This window comes from Labrus bergylta, chromosome 9 (assembly GCF_963930695.1).
Source record: "Labrus bergylta chromosome 9, fLabBer1.1, whole genome shotgun sequence".
NCBI classification, from domain to species: domain Eukaryota; kingdom Metazoa; phylum Chordata; class Actinopteri; order Labriformes; family Labridae; genus Labrus; species Labrus bergylta.
In genome coordinates this window covers 12,770,268-12,796,552 of record NC_089203.1, presented here as the reverse complement: position 1 = coordinate 12,796,552, position 26,285 = coordinate 12,770,268, and the positions used below count along the sequence as shown (strand labels likewise).

Genomic DNA, 26,285 nt, shown 5'->3' with positions numbered 1-26,285 from the left:
TATGGCAGCTTGTTATAAGCAGAGTAAGGAGGAGAGGCCCTACATGCTTTTGTCAAGTTCTTTATTACAAAATGAACTCATCAACCCAGTGATGATGATAGTTTGTCATGGGGGACAGTGTTTCTCCCTAATTTATGTAAAATCCCAACCTAAAAATGAAACACCAAACAGGTATCTCGTGTATATGAACCACTTCAGCTTCAGCATATTTACACATTTTATGAATAAATAATCACCGTATTACATCACATTTTTTGAATGAGTCCTCACGTGTGTAGAGTCCTTTCACAGCTGTCAGTGAGGACATTCAGTGTGAATTCATCCCCCATGTCAGAGACAGTGGGAGATTGGGGATAAATGTCCACAGGGCTCTCCAGGTTGGAAGAGGATGGGGTAGAAAACCTGGAGCATTTGACCCCCCTGCTGCCCCTGAAGCTCCTCCACTCCTTGATCCACTGCTCCCTCGCGCAGGGGTCCATTCGGTCCAGCTGCCTGGCTTGCAGGAGCGGGGAGGGGGCGATAGAGTTCCTCAGCACGTGAAACATGTACCTGGGGGAGAGAGTGTGGTGGTGAGAAAGTAGGCCAGAGAAAAATATGCGGCCCTTTGATGTAAATCAGAGCGTTCCCTCTAAATATCAGCGCATTCAGACGCATCAGCAACCAGGAGGAAGAGCGTGCCGCGCTACAGTCGTTCCGGGACCTCACAATTAACATTAATTACAAATCCGTTTAAACTTTCTATGCACAAAAACACCTCACAGTTACATGGCAGATGATGACCAAATACACACTCAGAAATAACACTATTATCATGAAGCGGTGTGTGACCTTTTTGACATTTGACTCCTAAAATGTCTACCTATAATTCATCACATGCAGCGGGGAAAAGAAGAATACAGGGTCCATAAAATCCTTAATTTTATCTTCTATTTGAAGGATTTTATTGGTGTAAATGGTTTAATGTGTCAAACACTTCAAAAGAAAAAAGCTGAAATTAAATGTTAAAGTGTAGAAAAATAATAAATAATAATAATAATAATTATAATAATAATATTCTATTTCCTTACACAGTCCTTGGACCCCAAAGGAAAGTTATACAACCTGTCCGGGGAAAACAACGCGTAATGTTCTTTTTAAAATTAGATCTAGATTTTAAAAATTTAAGATCGTAAACACCTTAAGTAACAGTTAGTGTGAGAAAACTTCATGAGTTTAGTTGGGCTCTGAGATATGAAATACACAAAGTCACCTCAGTTCCATGTTTTCATTTCTGTTCATTTATTTGTCATTTCCTGTTTTATTTTCGTAAACACACCCTTGTCTCTCTGTCTTCTAGATCCTGCTCCCCTGTGTTCCCAACCTTGTTTTTCACCCCTGATTGGCCTCACCTGCGTCTCGTTAGCCCTGATTGCCTGTGTATTTAATCCCACTGTATCCTTCCTCATGTTGTCAGTTCTTTGTGTCTTACATAGCAAGTTCCATCCTTCTAGTCATGAGCCTGCTGAAAGTTTTTTTTTTTCTGGTGTTGTCTTTTTGATGCCATTTGTTGGATTTGTCTGCCTAGGTTTTTAAATACTTGTTTACTGACTTTGGTCCATTATTAAACTGCCGATTATCGTATCTGCCCATGTTTGAGAGGTAAAAGAAGAAAGTCGTGAAATAATAAATAATTCAAATTCAAGCAAGAAAACGATAAAGCAACTCTGACAATGACAAAGGCACATGAAATTACCCCACGCCCCACAAGGAGAATAACAGTGACGGTACCTGGGCAGCAGAGCCACCACAGTCGTGATGATACAGAGAAGGTAGAACATGGGGTCGGCCATCTGGCTCTGAAGGATCCAGTACGGGTTGGATGGAGGGTTACAGGTGATGCAGATTCCGCTGTAGGCGAGTGTGACTATAAAGTACATTGCCACACTGCCCAACATGACTACCCAGTGAACCCACGTCTGCAAGACCAATGTATAAAACAGCTATTAGAGATGGTGATTACTAACTTAACCAGTCAAACAACTGTGTAAAATGTCCGTTTTGTATTGAATATGCTAACAGGGTTCAACAAACATGTCATGTTAAAAATGTCTAGATACTACAGTAAACCAATAACTGTCTGAATGCATTCTTACGAAATTATCTAAAAATGGGAATTTGAAATCACTGGAAGTAAACTGGGATTATGTTCGAAACATATCCATTAGTGCAGCACTCACCCAGGCTTTAATCTCTATGGACAGATGCAGCAGGATGGTAAACAAAGAAATTGTGTTCAAAGGAGTCCCGAAGGTAAAAACATCAATGTCGGAATCCTTGTAAGCCTACAGGAGATGACACATTATGAGCCAGTAAAATAACTTGTAACTCATATCACATGTTACAGATGCATCTTTGCACAATGTTGAATCAAAGCGACACATCAGGATGTTTATCTTACCAAGTATGGAATAAAGAAGCACACGAGACTCTGATAGAAAGCGTCCAGCATGGAAACCCAGAAGGTTGAGAACTTGTATTCCTAAACAAACACACATAGGGATAAGGGTATATTCTGCATTTAACTCAAGATCCTTTTGTCTTCTTCAGAATAAATAAGTGGAACTATTGTTATTCATTGTCACTGACCCCTGCGCCCTGTCCGGTCCTGTACAGCTCAGGGACACCCAGCAGCACCTCAGCAGAGACGTCTTTGTCCATAATCCCAAACATGATGGGCGGCAAAGAGGTGAAGAAGAGATTAAAGAAAATCATCAGCCAGTAGTCAATCATGGCAGTGCCCGAGAAGCCGCAGAAGAACTGATACCAGAACAGCAGGTTCACGTAGGCCTGGGGAACACATAAAACCGTGCATGAATATGTGATGATATAGAGAAAATATGTCAACAGAGACAGCCGATCACTTTATTAAACAGGACTCACCACATTCTTATAGAAGAAGTAAATGATCATGTTGGCCAGCCGAGTGTAGCACCAGTGTCCATGAACCAGGAGAAGTTTTCTCAAATGTTTGAAGTGAGATATAGAAAAATCACTTGCCATGACCGCCTGCAGGTGACAAAAAGTTTTAAATGGTAAGAGTAGCAAAAAGAAAGACTCATACTTTTCAAAGCTTAAGACTCAATTCAGACCTGCATGCCCTCCTGTCCGGATATCCCAACACCAACATCGGCTGCTTGGATCATATTGACATCATTTGCACCGTCACCTGAAGCCAAAGAGTGAAAGTCAGTTTAACATCAACTACACTTTTTGCATTTATTACCTTACTATGCAGTTCAATTCAAATTGAATGTAAAAGTTGTTTTTAAAGAATATATTTCAAATATATTCTGTTTATAATAAAACAAAAGTAGCTTCCCGCTTGTAAAAAGATGAATCTACTGTGATTTCCTCTAGCAGAACTTCCTCACGTCGAAGAAGGCATTCAAATCACTTATTGAAGTGACTCAGCAAGACTCAAATCTGAAAATGTAAAGTCTAAGGCCCAACAGTCAATTTCTCAGGAGGTTCAATGACTCAGAACAAGATAAGAAAACCTGAAAGAAGTAGAGAAAAATTACCGTGAGATTCCCTGGTGAATTTTGCATTCTTTCACTAAACCAGGTCTTCCACATGAAATGACTGACCTCTACCCCCATTTTTCAAAGTGTTACCGTTTAAAACACAGATGTTACTAATAGCATTATCAACATTATTTCTTCTATTTAAATGTCCAAAGGATCCATGAAAGAATGAAAGTGAATCAGGCTGCCAGACCAGGCCTCTGAAACTGAAGCAGCTAAATGGGATTCAGCCATCATGGAATGATTTATAAACACTGCTGCTGTTATTGCTGTAAACTCTTAAAATGTGTCCTGTAAAAATAAGTCAGTGTTATCAGAGAATTATATCGCAGCCAGTCTGATATACGATGGTAAATAAGTCATATGAAAAAAAGACTTCTGACCACAGTCTTTAAGGGGCCAGCAATATTCTTTGATTTTTTGATTAAGCTCATCCTATTGTTTTTGTTTTATAGTTTTGATTTTTACAGTTTTCTTTTTATACTGTTAGTCAGATCAATAGTCCAATATAAATGCAACAACAAAACTTTCTTACCAACAGCGAGGGTCATGACCTTGAGTTTCTCCCTGACCACCTTCACCACTCTGCTCTTCTGTAAAGGCGTCACTCTGCAGCACAGCACAGAGCGACAGCACTTTGCCAGCTCCAAGAAGCGGTCCCGCAGGTCTGACTCCAGGGCCATGGTCAGGGTCCGTCCATCGATCACCAGAGAGATGTCCGGGGTCGTGTCCACATTACGAGGGTCTGCGCTGTACCTCCTCACCTCCTCCAGTGTGCAGTCCAAAAGGGAGGTGCACAACAGCTGGAAAACAAGTTCTCCTTATTTTGCTGATCATATATTATAATTTTTGTGATTATTTACGTACTGGAGCTGAAAAAAATGAATCATTAACAGTTACAGTAAAAGTTCCAGATTCTCCAATGGGAGTAATTCCTGTTTTTGTCCGTCTTTATGGAAAGGTCAAATTAAAATATTAGATTTTGGAAGGTTAGGCAAAAATAAGCTGACAAAAAAAATAATCGTAAGATGACATCTTTGGTTATTTAAGACAAACAAAGGGCTTTGTATCTCCCAGTGTTTATAATTGATATACAATATATATCAATTAATTCATAGATTATTCAAATATATTCAATTTATCCTTAATGGAAATAATAGAGCTGATAAAATATGTCTTGTAATCCAAAATTAAGGATAAAATATACATTTTCTTATAATAAAGGTGGAATATTGAAGACAAAACAAAACTTTTCAGCAGTAGAGTACTGTGCTGGTACTCTGCTGTTGAGTCATGTTCATGCAATTAGGGAGCTCAGGTGGTCCCATCAGACTTATCATTGTTGTGTGTAAGTGACTCCTGCCTGTTAGCCAAACGGAAAGTAGGAATGATGAAAAATAAATGGGTCACATCCCCTTTTCCATATAATGCATCTAATGGTGGTTAAATTTCATTAGATGTGGTTGGGTGGTGTCTGTGGGAATGCATCCCTCAGATGGTCATCAAGTTACAGGGGTAAAAATAGTTCATTACCAATTACCCTCCTCTCTAGATCATGAGCGAGGCGGTATTTCCTCTGAGTGTTGAATATTAGACTGGCAATTAGATAGGAAAGTAGCAGATATTGTATTGGGGGTATCTGAAGCCATTCATCATGAATGACTGGTCCCATCTGAGAGGAGCTGTCTCTTTGTTCCGGAAAGCTTCCAGAGTATCTGTTAGAGGTAATTTTGGCCTATTTGAGGCAGGGGATGAGGAGGAGCAGTCAGGTTGTTATGAAGGGTTCCTTCCTGTGCTACCACATCTTTAATGACCCTCAAAGAAGCGGGGCCGACACCTGAGAACTTATTTTTCTCAGGTGGAAATGTGAGCGTTTGACCTTTAGTTAAAATGTAAAAGTGGTCCAAGAGGTTTTGCCATTTAAATTGGATGGGACAAGCTTCAAGATAAAACCTCCTGAACTCAGTGCTTTGGAAAACCCATGACATATGAAAGGAAGTTTAACCAAGCTATGGGAAATATACAGTAAAAAACAGATGGACTTAATCTTTTTTTAAATGCACGTGCATCCAAATTGTTTGCTAGTCTAAGCTCATTGGCATCAGTTAAATAGCAAAGCGTGGCATTCATAAAGTTGTTAACACCTATATTGCTCACCTTTATTACAAGGGTGGGCCATGCATTTTAGGTTTTTAATTGAAATTCTCTTTTTATCTGTACAAACAAAGAATCAAATACTCTGATTAAATTAATGAACAAATCTATCTGTGGCTTTTGTGCACCTATCTCCCTGCCAAACTGTTCACTCTGCCTGTGCACTCATCACTCAGAAGTGAAGCCAGGGCCCTCTGTCTGTGCACTGACCAGCTTTCATACAGCTTACAACCTGCAGCAGAGACAGAACAAAGATGACACAGAGCTCCGATGGTAAAGGAAGTAGTGCAGCGTCTATGGAAAGCCGATTGAAGATTTAATAGATATCCTTGATATCAAAGCTCAGTTTCCTGTACTAGTCAAGTCTTTGGCCGCACTAGTTTACTAGTAGAACGTTGAAAGACTTACTAGTAAACTAGTAGAAGGCAAAAAGTCCTACATGTTAACTAGTAAGGTGCAAAATATCTACTAGTTAACTAGTAAGATATATTTTGTGTCTACTAGTTAACTAGTGAGCCTAAAAATGTTTACTAGTTAACTAGTAAGAGCAACAATGTCCACTAGTAAGCTAGTTTGACTCTTTTTAACCTTACTTGTAAACTAGTGAGGTTCAAAATGTTTACTAGTTAACTAGTAAGACCCAAATGTCCACTAGTATCACTAGTGATGCAGTTACAAATTTTACTAGTTTACTAGTGAGGCTCTTAAAGTCCACTAGTTAACTAGTTAGTGCAAAAAGCCAACTAGTAACACTAGTTCAGGACATTTTAGTGCTACTAGTGAACTAGTGAGGCTCAAAATGGTTAACTAGTTATCTAGTAAGAGCCAAAATGTCACTAGTTACACTAGTAGTACTCTTTTTGGCATAACTAGTTAACTACTACGGTTTTAAATGTTAACTAGTACTACTAGTGAAAGCCAAAATGCGTACTAGAAACACTGGTTGAAGTACATGCTAATGAGTGGGTGGGATCAGGGCACTCTCTGAACCTTATCATTGGTTCTCCATATAGACCTCCACCTTCCACAAATTTAACCCTTTGTAAGAAGGAGCAAGTGCTGTGAAGCAACGGCTTCTTCCTTACTTTCCATGGAGAGTAAAACATGAAAATTATATATATATTAAATGTTAGAATTGTTTTATAAACTTAAAATAAGATAGAAGATCATTTTAGAACTGTTCTCATGATTTTCTTTTTCCTTTTTTATCCCATCAAGACAGTATTTACAGAAAACATAAGAAAGAGTACATCTTAAGGTCAGTAGAGTGATAAAAAAAATGCCCAAGGTGCAATTGTAAGTTAAAAATGAATGTGTAAATATTTCATATAAATTCATGCTGTTTTTAAAAAGGAAAAAAGTTAATCAGATAAAATTATGGACTTTAAAACAACTGGAACTTGATACAGAATTTATGTTCTTGTACTTAATACGTTTTAATTTGGCCTAAAGTCGGTAAACTAAGAAAAATAAAGGGATTCAAGATTAGGGCCACGTAAAAGGAAAAAAACCTAAAATTTAGAGATTCAAATAGTTAATTTATGAGAATAAAGTCAAATGTACGAGATTAATTTCTTGTTTAAGTCTATATCAGAAGAGCAGCAGCCGCCTGTTCGAAAATGATAAACGTGGAGCATCTTGTTATAGTAAAGGTTTAACAAATAAGGAAATAGGCTCCTTCCTTGTGTAGTCTGTAAAAACAGTTGGACAAATATATCCGATAAGTTGTTTTATCGGCATATCATCATCACAAATAAAATATCAGGACCCTGAAAAGATACTGGAAGCAACTGTAACTTTTGTGGCAGAGGAAAATGCTTTAGGGGTTCTCCTTTCATCATTTATGCGCAGGCGGAAGGCTTCTCTATGAATGTACATTTTCGTAAATTTATGACTTTATTCTCCTAAATCTACATGTTTATTCTCGTACATATACAAGATTAATCTCAAATATTTTCTTTTTTTTTCTTTAAGATGGCTCTACTCCATCGTATAAATGAGCCCTAAAAATGTAATTTTATTATGTAAAATGAAGGTTAAAAATTGTACTACTTGCAAATGCCCCACAGATGGGGCTATACGTATATATACTGCTAATGTCTACAGTACTAGTTGCACTAGTCGCACTAGTCGCACTAGTCACACTAGTCGTACTAGTCACACTAGTCACACTAGTCGTACTAGTCGTACTAGTAGCACTAGTCACACTAGTCACACTAGTCGTACTAGTAGCACTAGTCACACTAGTCACACTAGTCGTACTAGTAGCACTAGTCACACTAGTCGTACTAGTAGCACTAGTCACACTAGTAGCACTAGTCACACTAGTCGTACTAGTAGCACTAGTCACACTAGTCGTACTAGTCGTACTAGTAGCACTAGTCACACTAGTCGTACTAGTAGCACTAGTCACACTAGTAGCACTAGTCACACTAGTTGTACTAGTAGCACTAGTCACACTAGTTGTACTAGTAGCACTAGTCACACTAGTAGCACTAGTCACACTAGTTGTACTAGTAGCACTAGTCACACTAGTAGCACTAGTCACACTAGTCGTACTAGTCACACTAGTCGTACTAGTCGTACTAGTAGCACTAGTCGCACTAGTCGTACTAGTAGCACTAGTCACACTAGTCACACTAGTCGTACTAGTAGCACTAGTCACACTAGTCGTACTAGTAGCACTAGTCACACTAGTAGCACTAGTCACACTAGTTGTACTAGTAGCACTAGTCACACTAGTTGTACTAGTAGCACTAGTCACACTAGTAGCACTAGTCACACTAGTTGTACTAGTAGCACTAGTCACACTAGTAGCACTAGTCACACTAGTAGCACTAGTCGTAGACAGAGACAGAGAGAAAGAGAGAGAGAGAGAGAGACAGACAGACAGAGACCCTTTTCTTGGCTCGGTGCCACTTCAGCTAGCACGGAGAAGCACCTCCACTACTGTGGGTCTACCTGCTGAAGGTGTTTATAAACTGATGTCTCATTGTCTTAAGTCCAAGATGATTCAAATAAGTTGGCTGTGGCTCTAACTCTTGGGCAAGGAAGTGGCTGAGTACTCTTTCTCACTACAGCCTTCGCAACTACAATCGCCGCTGCAGCTCCGAGTGATAAACGCATTTAGTTCCGGAAAGTCTTTCACAATAAAAGTCCCTTATTACCATCTATGTCATGTGCTTTTATTTTGAAGCAGATGAATGAGGAAGTTGGGTCTTGTAAGCAGCTGCAACTTAACATATCTCAGATGTGTGAAAATAAATACTTAAAACCAAGAAGATTCAGTTAGAAGCTTCAGTATTTAATAGGTAAACAAACAGAGACTAAAACATCTAATATTTAAGCTCATACAGGTTCATTTTAAAACAATAAATGGATTATCTTTCATCTCAGGTTTAGTTGCAGCTACATCAGCCTTTGAGGCTGCATTTGAGACTAAAAATAAAAAAACTAAAAACACTAAAATACTCTACACTGTTTATGATTGAGACAAAGTCCCCTTTAGTATTTTCTTAAATAGTTTAAACATTTCCCTTCATAAAACAGCTGAATACTTGAACATATAATATATTATATAATATAATAGTAGAATATATTGGTATATCAGAAGAGCAGGAGCCGCCTGTTCGAAAATGATAAACGTGGAGCATCTTGTTATAGTAAAGGTTTGACAAATAAGGAAATAGGCTCCTTCCTTGTGTAGTCTGTAAAAACAGTTTGACAAATATATCCGATAAGTTGTTTTATCAGCACATCATCATCACATTGTCATAAAATATTAGGACCCTGAAAAGATACTGGAAGCAACTGTAATTTTCCAAAGAAAGAACCACACTGACTTGGATGAAACTGTCTCTTTTGTGGCAGAGGAAAATGCTTTAGGGGTTCTCCTTTCATCATTTTTTTATTCTCCTAAATTTACATGTTTATTCTCGTACATATACAAGATTAATATTTTCTCTTTTTTTCTTTAAGATGGCTCTACTCCATTGTATAAATGAGCCCTAAAAATTTAATTTTATCATGTACAGTAAAGGTTAAAAATTGTAATATTTGCAAATGCCCCACAGATGGTGCTATACGTACATATACTGTCTACAGTACTAGTACTACTAGTTGACATTTAGGCCTTTACTAGTGCGACTAGTCGCACTAGTCGCACTAGTAGCACTAGTAGCACTAGTAGCACTAGTCGCACTAGTCGCACTAGTAGCACTAGTAGCACTAGTCGCACTAGTCGCACTAGTAGCACTAGTCGCACTAGTCGCACTAGTCGCACTAGTAGCACTAGTACTACTAGTGGACATTTAGGCTCTTACTAGTAGCACTAGTCGCACTAGTCGCACTAGTAGCACTAGTGCTACTAGTAAGAGCCTAAATGTCCACTAGTAGTACTAGTGCTACTAGTACAACTAGTGCTACTAGTACTACTAGTGCAACTAGTGCAACTAGTGCAACTAGTGCTACTAGTACTACTAGTGCTACTAGTGCGACTAGTGCTACTAGTAAGAGCCTAAATGTCCACTAGTAGTACTAGTGCTACTAGTACAACTAGTGCTACTAGTACTACTAGTGCAACTAGTGCAACTAGTGCTACTAGTACTACTAGTGCTACTAGTGCAACTAGTGCTACTAGTAAGAGCCTAAATGTCCACTAGTAGTACTAGTGCTACTAGTACAACTAGTGCTACTAGTACTACTAGTGCAACTAGTGCAACTAGTGCTACTAGTACTACTAGTGCTACTAGTGCAACTAGTGCTACTAGTAAGAGCCTAAATGTCCACTAGTAGTACTAGTACTGTACACATTAGCAGCATATATAAGTATAGCACCATCTGGTGGGCATTTGCAAGTAGTATCTTAATTTTATGCTTTAATCATAAAAACATGACTCCTCATATGATAAAATAAATCTTAATGTATGTTGCTTGTGCACTTATATCTGCTCACTGCCATATGTATCTTTTCTGCTGGGCTTACTCGAAGCTAAACCAAGAAAATTTAGCAAGTCCATAACATACCGATCCTGCAACTGACACCTAATGGCCGAAATGCATATCTCTCTGCAGCTACTTCTTGTATAAGGGTTATTTCTCCAGATGTAAGAGGCTGACTTTATATTTATTAAAAAAAACATTAAAACATCTTATTCACATTAGTTTAATAATTCAGTATACACTTGTCCTAAATCCTAATATTTTATTCAATATTTTGCATGATCATCTAGCAGATAAACTAAATATAAACACATTTCTTTCATGATTTAAAAAGAATATACTTAATTTTTCACTTTGCAAGTTTCAAACTAGTATATCTTTCATATTTTATATTGCCATATTTTCAATGGCAAGAAAAAAGCTAAAATCCTTGAACATTAATGTTGTGCAAGATTTTATTTTATTCAATCATACTACTATATATAAATATTAAGTGATGGGTTATTGTTTATTTTTTGACAAATACTGCAATAATGAATAATCATTAGTGATTTTTAGAACAAATAATACTAAGTTTAAAAAACAAAAAAGTTGAAAAGATGAATAACAATGTAACATCAGATTTGGATTTAATCTGTGCATGGGTCATAAAATTCTATCAAAGGGCATTCAGTGAGTTACCATTTAGTGATAATATAACATGACACAAATGAACAAACCTTCAGAAATTAGTGCTGGTTTAACCGAAGGTACTATTCAGATCTGGCCCTTTAAGGCTGGCAAAATCGCAGGTTTGACATTGACCAATCAAAATCCTTGTCCCGCCTGCTTCATTATCATGCGGTCAACTAGTGCTACTAGTACTACTAGTGGACTGCCAGTTGACATTTACAAGTAAACTAGTAAGGACCAAATGTCCACTAGTTACACTTGTAAAACGCATTTCGACTTCACTAGTAAACTAATGATGTTCAAAAAGCTTAACTAGTTTATTACTAAGGGCATAAATGTCACTAGTACCACTAGTTGCAGTCTAATTGACCTTACTAGTTAACAAGTAGGGCTCAAGATGTTTACTAGTAGTACTAGTGAAAGAAAAATGCACACTAGTAACACTACTTTGGTCTTCAAGGCCTTACTAGTAAACTAGTGAGGCTTTAAATGCATACTAGTTAACTAGAACGAGTCAAAATGTCCACTAGTTTACCAGTTAGACCATGTGTGACCTTGCTAGTTAACTAGTGAGGCCAAACACAGTTAACTAGTTAATAAGTAATTGCAAAATGTCCACTAGTTGTACTAGTAAGGGTCTTTTTGGCAGTACTAGTTAACTAGTTAGATAAATTGTCAGTCACAAGTTAACTAGTAGTCAACAGATCAGACTACTAGTTGACATCTGTGTTCAACTAGTTAACTAGTAAAGGGTTTTAACTGTTCAGCATGTAAACTTGTCAAATTATATCATTCAACTAGTTTACTAGTCAAATGCAAATGTCCACTAGTATGCTGTTTTGTCTGCAACTAGTTTACTAGTGCCACACAAAGTCTTCAACTAGTTTACTAGTGAGGCCAAAAAGACACTAGCTAGTTTAACTAGTGGACAAAAAGGCACTTACTAGTTTACTCGTAAACTGTATAGGGCTTTACTAGTAAACTAGTAAGGTTAAAACCGCCCTCAGTAGTGTGACTAGTTGACATTTTAGCTGCTACATGTTAACTAGTAAACGTTTCCGAGCCTCACTAGTTAACTAGTAGGTTTAAAAATATTCCAACTAGTGTTACTAGTTGACACATTTTATCTTACTAGTGACCTAGAAAGGTAAAATGCATCTTCACTAGTGTTACTAGTTACCATTATGAGATTAACTAGTTAACTAGTTAGCATTTGTGTCTAACTAGTTAACTAGTAAAATGAAAACAGATATCAACTAGTAAGATAGTTCTAATCCTGCAATCCAACTAGTTGACTAGTGTGCAATATGTAAATGCAGTGGGTGGGATTATAACCAAATCCTGGGTCCTGATTTGATGTTATTTTTGTTCTTGATTTTTAGAGCCTATCATAAGCCTCAATCCACACTTATCCCCCACCTCCTCGTTACCATTTTGTGCAACAAGTGTTACTAGTGACATTTTAGATCTAGCTAGTTTACTAGTAAAATATTTAAGTCTCACTAGTTAACTAGTACGACTTGTAAAGATGATACTAGTGCAACTAGTGGACATTTGTTCTCTTACTAGTTAACTAGTGAACATTTAGAGCCGCACTAGTTAACTAGTAAGACTAATAAAGCCATCTCTAGTACAACTAGTGGACCTTTCTGCTCTTACTAGTTAACTTGTAAAAACTTTTTATCCTAACTAGTTAGCTAGTATGGTCCATATATATGCCTTTCTAGCTTACTAGTGGACATTTTGGCTCTTACTAGTTAACTAGTAAACATTTTTAGGCTCACTAGTTAACTAGTAGACACAAAATATATCTTACTAGTTAACTAGTAGATATTTTGCACCTTACTAGTTAACATGTAGGACTTTTTGCCTTCTACTAGTTTACTAGTAAGTCTTTCAACGTTCTACTAGTAAACTAGTGCGGCCAAAGACTTGACTAGTACAGGAAACTGAGCTTTGATATCAAGGATATCTATTAAATCTTCAATCGGCTTTCCATAAGCGTCCACTAGCTAAAGCAAACAAGCTTTCGTTAGTAGCACAAGAATGGCAACTGGAGAGGCTTTTTGATAGTTTGATATGTTACCCTTGAACCGAGTACATTTAGCTGTTTTCTGTGTTCCCAGCACTTACACTAAGCGAAGCTAGGCTAACTGGCTGCAGGCTACGACTACTCATCAAGAAAATGATCTTATTTTATAAAATTGACTTTTTCATTTTTTAATTCATCTATAATTAACCAACACAAATTATAGCAATATATATTTTTAAGATTTATTTCTGGGCTTTTTTATAACTGTTTAATATTATTATTGTTATTGGTTTTTTTGTGGTTATTATGCTTTGGCAATACTGTCTTTATTACATTCATGCCAATAGAGCTTCATGACTTGAATTGAAATTGAATAAGAAATCACTATTTATTATTTCACATCAAATTGCTAACATTCAGTGAGGCAGACTGCGGCCTTCTCACCTTGTTTTTGCAGCTCATGTTAATCACCAGGTCCTCCTCTTCCAGTAGCCTGCAGGCATAGCCGATGTTGACAGCTGTCTCCGTCTTGTCACCAGTCAGCACCCACACCTGGATCCCTGCCTCCCGCAGCGCTACGATGGTGTCTGGGACGCTCTCCTGCAGACGGTCCTCGATGCCTGTCGCCCCTGCAGGAGGACAACATATCAAAGTTTGGTATGATTCACACACAGAGCTTGTCACATATATGTTTTTGAAGTGCTTACGGCGACTGATGCGTGTTGGGATGATGCGTGTTACCTAGCAGGGAGAGATTTGTCTCCAGCTCCACAGCAGAGTCCATAACAAGCTCCTCTCTGTTCTCTATGGCAGCCAGGGCCCTCTGTCTGTTCACTGACCAGCTTTCATACAACTTCTCACTTACAACCTGCAGCAGAGACAGAAGAAAGATGACAAAGAGCTCTAATGGTACAAGTATAATGCTTGTTATTATATAAGTATGATTTTGTACCTTCTTTGTAAAGCAGAGTGTTCTCAGTCCTTCTTTAGCGTAGCAGTCGAGGTGATGCTGAGTATCTGCTGCTATATTCTTCTGATTTCCACTGAGACGTTCTGAAAATAATATCATACAGTATTAAAAAAGTTGCACAGTTTCTTGGTATCAACAAATTCATCATGTTTTAATACAAGTGATATATATGTGTGTGTGAATGCAGTTTCACCTGCACATACCTGCATATGGAGTACCTAGTAGCTCCATGATGGCGTAGTCTGCACCTTTAGTATATAGCACATACTCTTTGGTGATTGGGTGTCGCACCAAGACAGACATTCTCTTCCTGGTTGAGTCAAAGGTCAAGGTTGCCAGCAACTCAAACACAAGCTCCTTCCCCGATGGGAGCCTGACAGTCACGCTGTCAGGGGTGCGGGCTAGCAGAATGAAGCCATATGCCTTGGCTGCATGCACCAGGGCGGCCTCATCTGGACTCTCTGCCTCATAGCTCAGATTATCTGAGGCCGCAGCAGGCTTGACAGGCAGAGAAGGAGCATGAAGAGAACATGTTTGTAACCCATCCATGTCTTCAGACCCCATCCCTTTGACAGGGGTTTTAATGTGATCCTCTTCTATTACTGAGTCCTCTGCGATGGTGCCATTTCTATTCCGTTTGCGATAACAGGAGGTACAAATACTGCAAATTTTTGACCCACTTGGAGAAGGAAGCCAGTGGCTTACTTGTCTGAGTGGAGCGGGAAACCCCTCTTGCCTGGAAAAACTATCTTCTTTTTTTAGTGTGTTTTGTTCAAAAACCAACTTTTTGCTCAGAGGCCCATATGGTGAGCCTTGTCCACTGTTTCACTCTGATCCTTTTAGCACTTTTCCCTTAGATTATAAACTCCAGGGAAACTCCACATTTTCCTCCCATCTGCCAGACCTCAGAACAGCACAGTCAGGAGCAGCGAGTGCTAAATTTAATAAAGCCTATCCCTGATTGCCTCTGCACATTACCTTTACTATGTGGCTAATTCAGTAAGGAATCTTTACAACTGGGGCTTCAGAGATGGGAAAATTTAGTACTGACTACTGATGAAAGAACAGAAAGTGTAACAGTTGAAGAAATATCTCAAATGAAACTAAATCTGTAAGGTTGATAAGTGCTATTTAAGCTTTTGTTAAACTATGTGTGTGTTTCTGATTGAATTATGGGGCTCTTGCAGCAGTGCTCTAGCCATATCGATGAACTCCAGGAGTTCAGGTAAAAACTGTGAAGAAAACACGTAATAGATTCTGTACATTGTTATGTTGATGCAAAGTTTGTTTTTGTTTTAAAAGTTTGCATACAAGGAGTGTCATGACAACAAATACTACATCCATCTTTTCTCTCCCGACAGTGCCCTCCGTCTCCTCTTCCCATACACAGCCGCAGTAAACTGAGCACTCACCCTCTGTCTCTGAGCTGTTGCCATGGAAACCACCACCGTGTTGCAAATGGTGAGAGCCAGAAAAAAGTCCAGGTAAGGATCTATCATCCCACTGCCACTGCTGCTCTGTGCCCTGCTAAGCTGCTGAAGCAGCATCCTGTCTGGAACCACCTCAGTTTCCTGTGGAGTTAAAAGTTAATCATATTTTTTAATTAAAAACACGTGTTGTTAAATAAGTGTTTGTTGCATATGCTTTGCTTTGAACGGTTTGGAAAAACAGGATTAGAGAAAGTTTTTAGCTTCTAACCTTTTTATCCACTTCTGTTTGCCTGAATGCACAGCAAAACGTTCCATTCATACATCTGTTCTTTTATATCAGAGACACAGCACGAGGGGGAAACCTGGGCTCTGTGCAGCCTTCTTTGGAACAAACACAAGTCTTTTTCCGTCTCATCCTGTATCTCCAGGCTTCTGCCCTATTCCCTCCATGCACAAAAATAGCTCCGGAGTTACTCTACTGTACATCAAGCCGAAGGTGACTAATTTATAGTGCACGTTTACAGTTTATGTGAAATCAGTGCTCTGTGCCAAAAGATGCCCAGCGTGACCATATGTCCCGTCACAGACACAGGCATAACTTTGAGCCAAAATGGATGTGCTCATCATGACACCTAACAGCTCAGCCATCTGCAGCATGGCCTGGGACCATGAGGCCTTTTAACACGGGGTTGGGTGAGAATTAGGTAAACAAATGTCACTTTAGGGCCCATGAATAAAGACACTGAACATAACATAATGAAATAATTCCCTTTTTTTGAATATAGTTACTGGAACACTCAGTATTTTAAAAATCCATGCTCTTATCTATAGATACTTGTGACTCAATTTGAAGATACATTTTGAAAGAAAAAGAAGATGAAGAAGAATTTGAGCTCCAAATTCAATAAATATTGGATTTATTTCTTGATGTGTACAATGCACACTTAAACTTCATTATTCATGAATTATTATGTTTTATCATAACAGCCTGTCAGCTCTGTGATAAACTACCAATCTATACTGGATATATACTTCCTCTCAGCCAATCCATGCTTAGATAGCCCCCAGTCCATGACCATGACACTAACCAGATTAAGATAAAGACGTTAATTTGATTTTTCTTTTTTTAGGGATGATGCATTTTTTGCATCGTTCCGGTACAGAGCATGGGACTTGTGTTACACATTAGTGTTTTCTAATTTTCAACTCATCTATAGTTCTGATTTTACATGTAAAGCGTAATAAAATACACTGTTTATTTTTCTCTACTGATAAAAACACATACTGTTTTGTGTACTAGTGAGTCACTGTCATAAATAGGTTACCTTTCCATTCAAACAGAAAGGTAAGACAAGACTTTATACTGTCACTTCTACAGTACATCTCCCAACAATGTGGTAGAACTATTCACACTGTAAAATTGATTTTTAAGCAGTTATATTTAAGTTGCTCAATTATGTTTATAAATCTATACTTGTTAATCAGGTAGAATGAGTGTGATTGAAGGCTCCCCAGGTGTAAACTATATGGATATTTTCTACATGACCAATGTGTGAGATGCTGAACACCCTTTGACCCATTATTTCTTCTTGTTACCCTGCACTTAAATATCAGATACACCTCACAAAAACACCACACTCTGAACGAAATGATCTATTTCCTGATTGAATGATAACTTTACCAGCTCGCTGCTGAAGGCCACGTCCGTTGATGCGCTTCTCGAGAGCTTGCGCCTGCGTCTGCCACGGTGGTGTTGACGTGTGTCCACAAAGTTGTTTCCCTCCAGGGACCCATCCAGGGACCTTGTCGTCTTTGTAGGTTGAGGTTTTTGGTCGAAGATGACATCTTCCTCTGTTTCTTCACCTTCAAGGACAGCTAGGCGGATGGCTGTAAATTCCAGAAAATATTAGATCCACTTAGCATATGCAGACGAGCAAGACAAAATCACACAAGCAGGTCAAACAATCTTGTATCTTATTATTCAGCTACATATCTGACATTAAACATTCACAAAAAGAGCAAACCAGGAAGTGCATTTCACTGAACAGGTGCTAACAATCATGACATTAAAATAACCTTTTGATTAATAATGTAAATATTATTTGACTTTTATCAAAAGAAGAATAAAATGTATAGTTTGCACATGAGAAAGTCTGTAATGTGAGCTATATCACCTTGTTTTTGAGTTAGTACTAAGATTAGCATGCTTGCAAGCTTAAATCAATGTGTTCACACCATTGACTGTAAATATTATTGGACGAAGCCTGTGTGACGTCAGCCATCTGTTGCAGCAGTGGGCTCCGGAGGCTTGATTAGATTTCTGTATTTTATTCATGACTGTGGAAACACTTTTTTTTTGTATGCTGTGTTTTGTTTTTGTAAAGCACATTAAGCTTATCTGTAATGAAATGTGCTATATAAATAAAATTGCTAGCAATATGCTGGAAATGCAGTCTTAACTTTCAGTAAACCTAACCACAGGCTGAAAGCTGGAGCTGAGGCGGATTTTAAGCCACTTGACAAACTGTTACATAGCGCCCACCTGTCAATCATGTCAGTTACACTCCTCACTATGGATAACACCTATCTTTTTCAAAGTCAGCACAGAGCTGTTTAAAAAAAAAAATCATCCCCGGTACGGCGTGTGCCATTCATGACAATAACTAAACAGACCTATTTTGTTTTTTGTATCAAACTTGTTTATTTATGCTGTAAAAACAGCTTTTTTGCCTGTTGTGTGTACGTGACTTCTGGTGTTCCTGGAGCAAGCCTCAAGCAGACACTCGACGAACTGCAGGATTTTGCACTTCCGCATTGGCTTCATTCTTTGAGACCAGAGGTTTGCCGCTTGGTTCACACCAATGTTAGCCCATTCTAAATTTCTAGTTAAGGGTTATCTTCACTTCAGATTGCAATGAAACTAGATCCCGACTGATTAAGCCAGCCAGCCGATAATATCAGCATATCCAGTGACTATTGTTATCGGCTATTTTTTTTAGAGCAGATATGTGCAGATATTACTAGATTTATTCACCAGTCAAATATCATTCCATTTGAGTATCATTGTATTACACTAGCCGTTCTTTTTCTGGCTGTCACCAGCAGATTGTGCTATATGGATTTCAACAAGCATTATCAAACTCAGTGCAGAGTGTCAAGCAGTGAAGCATGTACATGCGCAGTTACTTGAGTGACCATCTTGTCATTAGGTATTTGATAAGTACATTTGAGGGATCAACACAAAATGTGTGTATCTATCTATCTCGACAGACTAGACATAGATTTTAAAAAGATATTGGCCGATTTTATCCATATTAGATTTTCTTTCTCCCCAATATCAATATCAGTATTGGCCCCAACAATCGCATATTGGTCGGGCCCTAACTGAAACAAAAGGAAACAGAATTTTCAAATGCAGTTTGAATGGTGAAAAACATTTCAGTCCAAAGTCAATAATAAATTATGTTAAACCCTAAAAAAAATAAAATCATTATTTTTGCAAGAATACCATGCATTCATTTTGCATGCAAAAAGAGAAGGTCATGCAGAACAAAGTATCTCAACACAAACACGTACCGTTGTCTTTGTGCGGGTACTCCGTGCCCATGACGGAGCATCTGCGGTACACCATCTTGTTCTCAGTGAGGGTGCCAGTCTTGTCTGAGAAGATGTATTCAATCTGTCCCAGGTCCTCTGTGATGTTCAGGGACTTACACTGCACCCGGCTGTTTGTGTCTGGGTCGTACATATCCACGTCATTATTGATGAAGAAGATCTGACCGATCTTCACCAACTCAATAGACAAGTAAAGAGAGATGGGAATCAAGACCTGCAGAGGAGACGAGCCAAAGCGGGAGGAGAAAATGTTAGAGGAGAAGGACAAGGTTAGAAGAGGAAAGAAGATGAGTTGAAAAAGACACAATAAGGATAAGAAGAGGGGAAGGAGTGAAGAGGAAATGAGAGGAACAGAAAATAAAAAAGAAGGAGAGGAATGAAAATAAGGATAGAAAAAGAGCGAAAAGGGAGAAGAGATGAAATTGAAGGCAACAAAAGACAGAAAGGAAGGGAGAAGATAAGGAAACCAGAGAAGACAAAGAAGGAAAGGAGAGGTATACAGCGGAGAGAAAAAAGAGGGATGGAAAGGGACGAGAAGAGAAGGGACATAATATGTGAGAATAAAAACAAAGAAAATGATGAGGATAAAAAGAGTGAGAGAAAAATGAAAAGATGAGAGGAAATTAAAAAAAAAGAGGTGCTGGAAATAGAAGATAGTGGAAGAAAAAAAGGAAAAAGACAGGAGACGAGAAATGATGATATGAAGAAATTAAGAAGAACGTCTTAAACTCTTTAATAAACCCTGTGAGACTCCTCCACCTGCAGCAGGATGATCATGGTGAAGAACATGTAGAAACCAGACAGACTTGGACTGTTCAGGTGACCGCTGCTGTCAGGGACCAGGTAAGGGGGCACACCAGGCAACGCCTGCAGCCATGAGTAGTGACCTGCATGTGTGAGGACATGAGGATTAATCACACTGACTGCCGCGTACGGAGGAGCTATTTTTAACACCACACCTTCCCCTGTCTCCTCCCTCGTCTCCCAATAAGTGTTCAGGCCTTCTGCCAAGGTGACTATTTTTTTTTTATGTCGTTGGAAATTAAACATCACTTCACTAATGTAAAAGCATTAATCATGAACCAGTCTGTGTTGTGATTTTATGGTCAAGTTATGTGATTCATTACTGACCAACTGCTCCGACGAGACACATGGCGAAGAGGAGAATGACGCAGAAGATGACGTCTATGTTCAGCTTCCGCTCTAGTTTGCTGCGCTTGTATCTCGGCCCATTGTTGTTGAGCATGGACTTGGTTTCATGGCCTTAAAGATGGGATGAGAATATGTTGATTCAGAAACCCACAGGAACTCCAAATGGTCAACTAGCAACAGGGAAATGGATGATCATAAACCAAAAATGTTTTTATTCTGGGTGAAGGAAAAAAAACAATGCCTGGGATTATCATGACACTGAGCTAATGTATCTTACATTTTGAAATAACTACTATATTTAAAAAATGTAAGAGTTCTTTACCGGTTTAACAGTTTTCAGATATTTCAGCAATGCATTTTAGACTGGTTCTGTATCTTTAACCCTGCTAGAAGTGTTGATCCAAGTTAATCCAAATGTGTTTAATATTTGTCCTAACACACTTAGACCCCAAAAATAACATCTTGTCTTTTCTGGTCCCTGACATTTCCACAACAAAACAGAGGTTTAAACTTTTCCTTTACCCCCCAAAGAATCTCAAGTTTTGTACAACTATTTATATTTCCCAATTTAACAAACTGTTTTCAGAGGTCAAAGTTGTTGTTTAAGTTGGCCAAGATGTCCAATTCTTTAAAACCAAAATCAGAATATATTGACATTAATATAAAGACATTCCCATCAGCCTAACTGTCCATTGTCTTTAGTGCTAATTAGCGAATGCAAATGTATAAATCTATGATTGTGAACACCGCAAACAATATACCTGCTTACCATTAGCACATCAGCATACTCAATGTTAGCACACTGAAAACAGCTGTTAGCACATCACTCCATATGCTACAATACAACCTGACAGAGGTGCTATACTTCACATATCTCTCATATGAAATTTTTTTTTTTGTCTTATCTTGTGTTTTGGGGATTTTGGAGGGTTAATTTGGACACATAATGTCTAGCCTGACTATGGCCCTTTACAACCAAAACAGTAAAATCTGAAAGTCAAAGCAGCCACGAAAATGGAGAATACCTGCAAACACCACAAAGCCAACAGCATGGTCCGTGTTCCTCACTGTGCAGCCTCGCAGCAGCAGACTCTCGATCCCAGCACCCACCTTCTCCTTATCAGGTTTCTCTCTGCGGCAGCAGGAGAAAGTGAGAAACCTCCTTTGTACTGTCAGATCTTGTTAGATATTCATTACTGCTTATATATTTTCCATTAGCCATTCTCCTGCTTTACAATCATAGCTGGACAGAATGGGCAGACCGGCTGTAAGAGCTGTGGTGCCCGAGGAAATCGATTATAGTCTATTACAGCCTCAATAATGCCTCTGGAGGCATCAGAAAGTGCAGCAAGTGGGTTGAAATTAGTTTTGCTTGGCTGCTCTGAAAGGCCCATAGAAGCTGTTTTGGGAAGCACGTGTGATCTGTCTATTTGATACTCACACAAAACACTTGAAATGGTTTAGATTATTGTTCGGCTTTTCACACACAACAATGCTGTTGAAGCTTTCAGGCTCAAATTCCGGATCCTGGAAAAAAAGAGGAGGCATGAAGTCACTACGAATATGAATGTATGAATGGAAACTTTATTGATGTAACTTAAGTTATCCTTTTAGAATAATATAATGATTATTAACCACAGAAAGACAACTGTTCTCCACAATTATTCATTTAAGGCACGTAATCCAACAACAGGTATGCATTTTTCCATTTGTCATTAGTGACTTTGACTTCAGCAGAGTGATTACATTTTACAATAAATGTTCAGTAAGTAATTTCAGGAAACAAAACAGTTGTTCTAGTAATGTGTGTAAAATGTAAATCACGAGGAGGAGGTGGAAGGTGAGGCAGCGCAGAGACATGTGAAGAAAGTTGAAACACAGGTGAGAAATGAAACCAACGAAACAATTACATCTCTATATTTCCTCACCGTGTTACAGAGGCCAGACATGGCCCTCCTCTGCTTCAGGTTGGTCTCTCCGTCCAGGTTTGACATCTCAACGAGACACACACTGTTGGTGTCTGATGTGTGCAGGAGCAGGAGGTCTGCAGGGATGATCTCATTGCAGAACACCTTCACAAAATCTCCCACTTGTACATCTTTCCAATGCCTCCCCATATACTGTTTTTCTCTCCTGAAATCAGACATGTCAGACACCAACACTCATTACAGTTTATCTCTCATTGTCATTGGTGGCTGTTTTATTGATTTGCTGGGACTTTATTAACGGCCGTATTGGCACAGTGGGCGTATTTTGTCCATGTTTTTGCAACAAAGGTAATATTGGTGCAGTAGGGAAAGATACTAAATATTATGGCTTAAAAAAAAAACACGGCAGCTGCACTAAAGAATAAACAATAAAAGCAAATTAAAAAATCAATGCTGTTGATTTTTTGAGAGCCGCCCAGGTGTGTCTGTGTTTTACGGAATAGAGAAAGTAGGGAGACACATAAATAGCTGAGGTAGTTTAAAGCTCCACAGAGAGCCTCATAGTTTGAACACGTTTGTCATGCTAGCTAACCAGCAGTGACAGAGAGCTACAGGTATGCTGCCCTGCATGTAGGACCTGATTGGGTAGCTGCCACATGACACCACACCTCACCACAAACAAAGCTGGACAGGGAGAAAATGTATTTTTAGTTTTGTTGTGTTTGGATAAGACTCCCCAGGTTGCACAAATATTTCTTGTTCGGAAAGCATTTTGTATGCTAACCGTATGTCATAAATCGTAGCATTGTCCAGTTATGGAAGGTCCATTTCACCAAGGCATGTTGTTATTCATCACACACATGTTCATCCATGACATGACACAATGAAAAACTTGTGAGTGATCTTCCACAGTTAAGAATAATTCTCTTTTGGAAATGCACTGCTTTACTAAGCAGAGTGTTGATGAAAATATAAATGCTAGAGCTATAACTGTTTAGCTAGTTTAGCAATTTGCTAAGTTAAAACGTTGGATACAGTTGGCTAGTCAAATGGCAGCATGAACATAGCCCACCCACCATGCTATTTTCCTTCTATGTTTCATCGTTACGCTCTGGTGTACTAAACTAGATCAAGACAAATTAAACTATCTAACTATCCTAAACTTTGCTTAAGCTAACTCGCTATTGGTTATAGATTCATCAAAGGAACGGAGAAATCAAACGCATAAACAAAATCTCTGACGGAAAAGCTATTAAACAAATTGAAAGTGTCGTCTTAAGATCTCCTATGCATGGACAACCACTTTATTTGCCTGTGTTATGCTGTTAGATCGAATCATTACAATCTGATTGTAAGAAGTGTTAAAACTGTTTTATTGATGCTACCTGATGTGTCTTAATGATAAAGCATCAAAATAGACAAGTAGTAGCATTTCTTTTGTCACGATAAAGAGACGCTTAAGATAACCAGTTCAACATGAAGAGGAATATGCCTTCATGTATGTAATCACTAGATTTTGAGGTGTGGTTACAGGTTTTTAAAGCTCTGCAGCATTAAATCAAGATAATTTTAACAAGACGATTACATGAGTTAGGCATTCGATCAATAATATCTACCTGATTTCCTGTTTGGTATGTTTGAGCACAGGTGGATTGTTGAGAGTTTGAGATAAGATAAGATAAGATCTTTTATTGTTCCCTTGGGGAAATTTTCCTTTGACTATCCGGCTGCAATTTACAAGTTAAATAGATTATTAGATAGAGATGAGATGGATGGATGACCCTAAAGATAAGGGACTTTATGTTCAAAGAAACACATTTCACTCTCTTTAAAAAGGACATGCTGGTGAGGGGTGATATGAAATACAAACGTGCATCTGTAAAGGTCTGATGAGTTAAGGTAAATCACTGGTGGAGGTATTTACATGCACTGCAGCAGCTTTTCTCCATATAAAAGCCAGATGGATAAAGTTAACCTCAGAGAAGAACAGGAAATGTGTGTAAGCCAAAAATCTATTCTCGAGCTTCCTCTGGAATCATACGTATGTATACTACAAAGTAATTCCAGCTAATCGATGCTGTTCTAATCTTTACAAGACCAAATTGGAGCTTTAATATCCCCACTCAGGAAGCAGTGAGAGATCCACGGAAGCCCACTTGACACGATTCAGCTGCTGTTGGTGGGATTGTGTGAAAGACACCCAAGTCTGCTAGCCTGGACAGGCTGGTGAGTTTTCTAAAATTGTCTTTAAAATGCTGAGTCTGTCTTGTCTTAGCAAACCCCATTTAATTTAGCTCAATCTTTTATTTATTTGCTTATTTGCCTATTTTTTTTTCTCTCTCTCTAGTATTTTTTCTGATATTTTTTTTTCTGATTATTTATTCATTTTGAACGCACACTTTATCTCTCCCACTCTATATTTAGTTCTTTATGTTTATATTTAAAAAGCTGAGGACTGCAAAAGAGACTTAATTGTTTTTCTGTGACAATGCTCTGTAATATTGTTGCTGTCCAAATTCTGAAATAAAGAATTTCAAAAAATTAAATGCTGAGTCTGGAGTCTGCACCATAGGCCACCTGAACCCCTACACACACAGAGACAAACAAAGGGCATGAAACCGATTTTTCCCAAATACTAGCTGACTCCTCATGGGAGATTCGGAAGCTAGAAGCTGCTGGTTGATTTCAAACCCTTCCAGAGGCTGAATCTCTGAGGATTCATAATTGGAGGTGCTTCCAGTTTCAATTCATAACCCTCCTCCTCCTCCAACTCAACTCCAAAAATCATTGCAGGGAAAGGGTTGAAAATGTGTTTGTCCTCCTTTCTGATGAATTCGTTTTTCATCAGTAATACAAAAATAGATAACCGCTAACCTCACTGTCTTTGCTGATGCAACGCCTAGATGAGCATTGCATCAAATGTGCACAATGTAATGGTAAGAGATATTGTTGTGAGGATCTTCAAAAAAGGAATAATCTCCCACACTTTTTCTATTTGTAAGTCTAAAATTCTCACAGGGTGCTAAAACACAGAGGAGGTAAATCAGACACAAACAAACACAAACACAAACACAAACACACACACACACACACACACACACACATACAGTATCTTGCACACAATCACGCTGATCTACACACTCTCACAGATAAGAATCGTCGTGTTTCTACATACCACATCATGTTTTGAAGTGACATAGTACAGCATGTTTATTTAGAATATGGTTGTCTTTGAGAACCATGTTTTAAATAGACATGCTGAACTATGTGTTTACCTGCTGTAGATAAAGCATGGCATGTTGTTGAGCTTCCTGTCTGACTGGTACCTCCTGAAGTCCTCCCAGGCGTCCTTCAGTGCCGTCAGAGACATGATGACACAGATGGGAATCAGAGCCACCTCGGGCTGGAAGGCATTCACTACAGGTATAAAGTTCAGAATAGCAAGACCAACAAAGTAGATGTTTGCCAGGCGGTGAAACTGTTCAAAGAGGTTCACAGGGATGAAGAGGAGGAGGGAGTATTTGGTGGTTTTGATGGCATTTCCGGGAAAGTAGCGGTTAGGTTGCTTCCCCTTCTCCAGGCCCTCGTAAGGCAGATTGGACACCAAGCTGCGGAGGTCCTTATCTCTTGCCCTCTGACCTCTCAGAGCGTCCCTCACCAGTTCCAGAGGGCTCGTCCACGTCATGGCTACTTCTTCTTCTCACTAGTTTTTCTCATCCATCATCTTCAAAATCTTGCAGCTTCAGTGAGTTAAAAAAAATACAGTTGCCTTCTTGAATGTCATAAGGTATGTGAGTGTAAGTGTGTGTGAGTGAGGCCTTTTGTTGC

At 38.7% G+C, this 26,285-nt stretch overlaps 1 protein-coding gene across 1 annotated transcript; it reads right to left on the bottom strand.

Moving 5' to 3' along the window:
- Positions 1-44: 44 nt before the first annotated feature.
- atp10b (ATPase phospholipid transporting 10B) lies at positions 45-26,267 on the bottom strand. The gene is made up of 21 exons (XM_065958934.1): positions 25,733-26,267; positions 22,458-22,662; positions 21,971-22,056; positions 21,555-21,661; positions 20,509-20,640; positions 20,137-20,264; positions 19,339-19,591; positions 17,444-17,649; positions 15,745-15,903; positions 14,536-14,830; positions 14,315-14,415; positions 14,104-14,230; positions 13,807-13,991; positions 4,099-4,366; positions 3,129-3,205; positions 2,920-3,045; positions 2,626-2,826; positions 2,438-2,518; positions 2,217-2,321; positions 1,768-1,955; positions 45-549 (listed from the first exon to the last, which is right to left on the bottom strand). The coding sequence occupies exons 1-21, from the start codon at positions 26,140-26,142 to the stop codon at positions 267-269; spliced, it is 3,723 nt and encodes a 1,240-aa protein (XP_065815006.1). The 5' UTR covers positions 26,143-26,267; the 3' UTR covers positions 45-266.
- Between the last annotated feature and the right edge of the window lie 18 nt (positions 26,268-26,285).